The sequence below is a fragment of the Lipotes vexillifer genome, unplaced genomic scaffold (genome assembly GCF_000442215.2).
Source record: "Lipotes vexillifer unplaced genomic scaffold, Lipotes_vexillifer_v1.1 scaffold36, whole genome shotgun sequence".
Classification (NCBI taxonomy): Eukaryota; Metazoa; Chordata; class Mammalia; order Artiodactyla; family Lipotidae; genus Lipotes; species Lipotes vexillifer.
In genome coordinates this window covers 5255878-5260832 of record NW_006792448.1, presented here as the reverse complement: position 1 = coordinate 5260832, position 4955 = coordinate 5255878, and the positions used below count along the sequence as shown (strand labels likewise).

Below are 4955 nucleotides of genomic sequence, written 5' to 3'. Positions count from 1 at the left end.
TGCTGAAATCAGTTCCATTCTTCAAACCCAGCTCATCCACCTGGAACCCTCTGACTACTACACTCTACTCTCTTTACTCTCTTCATTTCTACTGCATCAATCATGGCTTCACACAATTTAGCACTTGAATCTCTTTGACTGTGCTTTTTTTTTTCCTCTGCCACTAAATCTCTCCTGCTAAGGAAGAGATCATCCTTTTTTTCTCCCCACAGCACCACAATGACGTATATGACAGGAGTCGCAAATCCACTAAAAAGGAGGACCCTAAAAAGTTAATCAGTTAAAAAAAAAAAAGGCAGTTAAAAGGGTCACTTTGGGACAAAGGGTATTAAACCCAAAGAAAACCTGCAATGTTAAATTTTGGAATGCTGACTCTTCCCTTAGCAATTGTTTGGATCTGGGCAGTTTAGGAAGCCAATTGTTTGATAGAACATTTTCATTTCTACTTCACAAAGCTCTTCCACACTTACTTGACAGGAGACATTAGCAGGGCAAGGGACTGCATAAAATGAAAGACCCCTGATGGGTTATTCAACACTTTGATCTGAAATCAGAAAAGGAAAAGGCATACTGTAGAAAACCAACAACCCAAGTATCCATAATCTTAGTTCACCAGAATTTTGACAAAGGGAGCCGTTAAGGAAACAAAGATGGAACTGGCACCTCATCCACAAGAGTGAGAACACCTGTGGGTTACCTGGCAGTACTGACTGGGCTGTACTCAGAGAACAGAGGTAGCTGAGCCATTTACATCAATTACCTGAAACAATATGGGTGGGAGGAGTATACTGCTATCTTAATCCAAAGATAAATAAAAACAAAAAATCTTCCTTCTACCTAAAAAGATTCAAATTTCTTGCCACCAGAAATACTAAAGAAAAGGTAACATGGAGAATGACCTGGCATATATCTGGCTCTTACCCACCCATCTGAGGGGCTGCTATGAGTAACAACACAACCCAAAGGCAAGCAGCAGAGATGCCTAAATTGATTGCACAGACCTGAGATCTCTGCTAGTATTAAAGAACTTTGAGATGCTTGTGGCTGCTTTTTTATCTGTACCAACTGTAGTGTGAGATGGATTAATTTAGGACGTTGTGTTGAATATTACAGAAAAAAGTCCTAGCAAGCCTTACTGCACAGAAATTTTACAGAATTAAATACTACTAAAACTACCAAGCCAGACTACAACTGAACTTTTGCAATTCCATCTTAATTTCATCAGTTTTGGGTGGTCCAAGAAGTTGCAGCATAATAACTCCTACGAATACAGACTAGATATATCCAATAATTTTATTTTAAATATCAATATTTTTAAAGTAAGCTTATTTTTTAAAGCAACTTCTTCAGAAAGAATGTTTAACAAAATCGCCTCCCATTCTCTTCAACATTAGAAGGCCATTCATCATACCTGGATGAAAGGAACAGCCCATTTACTAACACCAGCCGGGCATCGAAGAATATGGTTTAGAAGGAAGAGGTGATCTCCAGGACAGCCAACTCTTTGTAACACTGATACCTAAACAATAAAGGATGTATAGTTCTACTATTTACAAAGACGAATGTTTTTAAGGGTCTAATGAAATCACTTATCCGATATTTAAATACATGTGATCTTTCAAAAGAGTAACCAGACATAAGATATACCACTGACTGGTTGAGTTTCTACCACAGAGGTACACAGAGGCCTATGAACCTAAGAGCACTCTGATAAAAATATCTTAAGTAGTTTCTCTGCAAACCCAATTTTTATTATCTGGCAAATTACAAATCACTAATGTTCCTGGCCACACATGAATAGATTTAAGTCAAGTAGTTTAATCTATTCCCAGTTTGTAATAGTTTCTCAAATACAAGTAAGTATGCTTAGAACCTCAGCCCATATCTAAGAATGCTAGCATGAACCTAAAAAAGCACCCAAGGCAGCTCCATTGAGAAACATAACCAGTAAACGAACAACCTCTCCCCCCGTAACACACCTGATATCTTTCCTAAAGTTCCCAAATCCTGATTCTTTTTTTTCCCTTAAAAATTTTTTTTAAAGTATAATTAAGTACAGCATTAAACACAAGATGATAAAAAAGTGATATAAACAACTTTTAGCTCACATACCTATATTCTGAATATACATCTAGTCTTAAATTTAGCATGCTTCCCACGTTTCCATTTCCTTCTAAGTCGAAGGCCAAAGATAATTTAACATAAACTTTATCAGAGAGAAAAGCACTGTGTGCTTAATAATGCACTAGATAAGGATAACTTATTTCCACGTCATGAGCAAAGAAAACGTCACTAACATATTAAACAAATTAGCTGAAGAAGCTATTAAAGAAAAACCTATAAGGAAACAGGAGATAATTCTTAAATTATCAGGGAAATAAAGGACAGTATACTATGTCTATTTCCTTACCAATTTCTGCAGCCAGAGAAGAATATCGTCATGGAACTGAGTGTCTTCATTAACTCTCCTGGTGAACATGAATAAGACACTAATGCACTCCTTTAGCTGACACAGATCAGAGGGAATGCTTTCTACCTGTTTAGAAGCTATAAATTAAAAAGAGGATTAAATGAGTCCCATATAAATGGTATTTGTGGGAGAATTTTTAGTGTCTCTATTTAAAATAAATAAATAAATAATTTAAAATTTTTAATTCAGATGAAAATCCAAGGAGAAATCAAAATATCTGAGTTTCTACTAAATATGTAAACTGAAAAAAGTATTTAACTTCGTGAAGTATTTCAAAGCAAGAAAAAATTAACTTCATCAAAATTTTTTATTTAAAAATCAGCAAATCTCTGGCCTAGCCCCAGCTCTCTGATTAGTTATGAAAATGATAAGGGCAAAGGACTTTTTTATTTTAAGTGATCCTAGTATCTCTCTAAGAAATAAAAATTGCATAAGTAATGCTTATCATATAATAAAGGCTAATTTCTTTTTTTTTTTAATAAATTTATTTATTTATTTATTTTTGGCCACGTTGGGTCTTTGTTGCTGTGCACGGGCTTTCTCTAGTTGCGGCAAGCAGGGGCTACTCTTAATTGTGATGCGCAGGCTTCTCATTGTGGAGCGCGGGCTTCTCATTGCAGTGGCTTCTCTTGCTGTGGAGCACGGGCTCTAGGCGCATGGGCTTCAGTAGTTGTGGCATGCGGGCCTCAGTAGTTGTGGCTCACGGGCTCCAGAGAGCAGGCTCAGTAGTTGTGGCGCACGGGCTTAGCTGCTCCGTGGCATGTGGGATCTTCCCGGACCAGGGCTAGAACCTGTGTCTCCAGCATTGGCAGGAGGATTCTTAACCACTGAGCCACCAAGAAAGCCCAAGGCTAATTTATTAAAACCCAAAATAAGATGAAAAATTCGGAACATTATAAATGCTCTGATGAAAATTAAACACCCCAACAAGATGGACAAGCAAAAATAAAGTGCAACAGACAGAATGAAAAAGTATTGTGATTATTAGTTTTAGAATCAAAAACTATATTTGGACTTGAATTGGTAACGAGCACATAAATTAGGACAGTAATAGACATTAATGATAAAAAGCAAACTTTTGGCTTCCTAGAGAAGGAGAGAATGACAGCCCAAGGGTTAGGGAGACCTGGCACTGCTCCCAAGTAATGTTATTAAGGCAGATCTCAGTCCTGTATTGGGGGAGGTAAGGTAAAACAGCAAGCACAAATTATCCCTTATATTATCAGCACACAGTAGATTCAACCAGATTGTATCCCTCAATTCTTTTTATATTTTAGATCACAAGAAAGAGTGAGACTTTCATTACTTACACACCTTGGCCTTCCTGATGAATTGCTAAAGATCTCAGAACAGCCAAACTATTGAGTAATGTGTAGATGTAAGACTCCACTTGCAACCGTGAGAGCACAGAAGTGTAAGAATGCAGCGCCAAGGTCTGGTGGAGGTGCTCAGATTTGGCATCAAACAGTTTTTTTAGCTCTCCCAGTGCATTTTCATTCATCTCCACTCTCTGGTAGCGATGATGGCCTGAAACTTTCACTTGATCAGCACAGATACCCTAGCAGTGGGCAAAAGGGTAAAATATGAAGCCAGTTACTCTTTGCTCTTGAAGCCTTTATTCAATACACAGCTTCAGCACCATCTTCAAAGAGCTTACAAACCGCAGTGAGGGAACAATACTACTACGTAGAAAACAATAAAGCTACTATACAACCAGGTGCCAATCACAAAGGCACGACACGTTCAGAGACGAGAAGAGAAACCCTAAAATGCAGTAGGTGGGGAAAGGTGCAAGAAAACAATAGAGCTTGTCTCTAAGACCCTCATGATTGATGACCTTACCTTGTACTTTATAAACACTGAGGTCAATGTGATATCCCCTCAACTTCAAGAGACCTCAGAACATCTCTGTACTTACCCTCACCATTCTTTGTGATTCTGCTCAAAACAAACCCCTCCTTTCCAATATTAACCCTCCAACTGTTTCCTTGATTCTATTCTCTCTTTTTCAGTATTTTCAAGTTTCCCTCTCCACAGGATCCTTCCTACCTACAAAGAGATACACAGGTCTCCAAGGAATGACAATTAGGGTTGGGGGAAATCACACGTTTCTCCCTGACATCTCCTCCATCTTCCTTCACTGCTAAACTTGTCAAGAGTCGCCTTCTCTTCCTCGCCATCCCTCCCAGACCACTATGCAATGGCTTTCCTGATGGCACTTTGGCCTCCATAGGGTCACATCTTATTGCCTTCCCTATTTTCTCATTTCCTCTTGACCTCTTTCCATGGATCATCCTCCCCTTGACACTCTCTACCCATTAGATGTTCCTGGCACTATGCCCAAGGTCACAAGCTAAATGGCCCACGGGCTGAATCTGACCTGGAGACATGACTTGCTTTGGCCTCTACTGTGCATGAGTGAGTGAGTGAGAGAGAGAGAGAGAGAGGGAGAGAGAGAGAGAGAGAGAGAGAGAGAGAGAGAGAG

The 4955-nt window shown here is 38.9% G+C and overlaps 1 protein-coding gene across 1 annotated transcript in view; it reads right to left on the bottom strand.

The window, feature by feature from the left end:
• The window catches only part of EPG5 (ectopic P-granules 5 autophagy tethering factor), a 121140-nt gene that overhangs the window by 109116 nt on the left and 7069 nt on the right, over positions 1 to 4955 (bottom strand). Inside the window, exons 4-7 of the mRNA XM_007465635.1 lie at positions 3785 to 4028; positions 2411 to 2547; positions 1412 to 1519; positions 471 to 544 (exon numbers count right to left, since the gene is read on the bottom strand). Coding sequence (XP_007465697.1) covers positions 471 to 544; positions 1412 to 1519; positions 2411 to 2547; positions 3785 to 4028 — 563 coding nt within the window. The remainder of the gene's footprint in view (positions 1 to 470; positions 545 to 1411; positions 1520 to 2410; positions 2548 to 3784; positions 4029 to 4955) is intronic.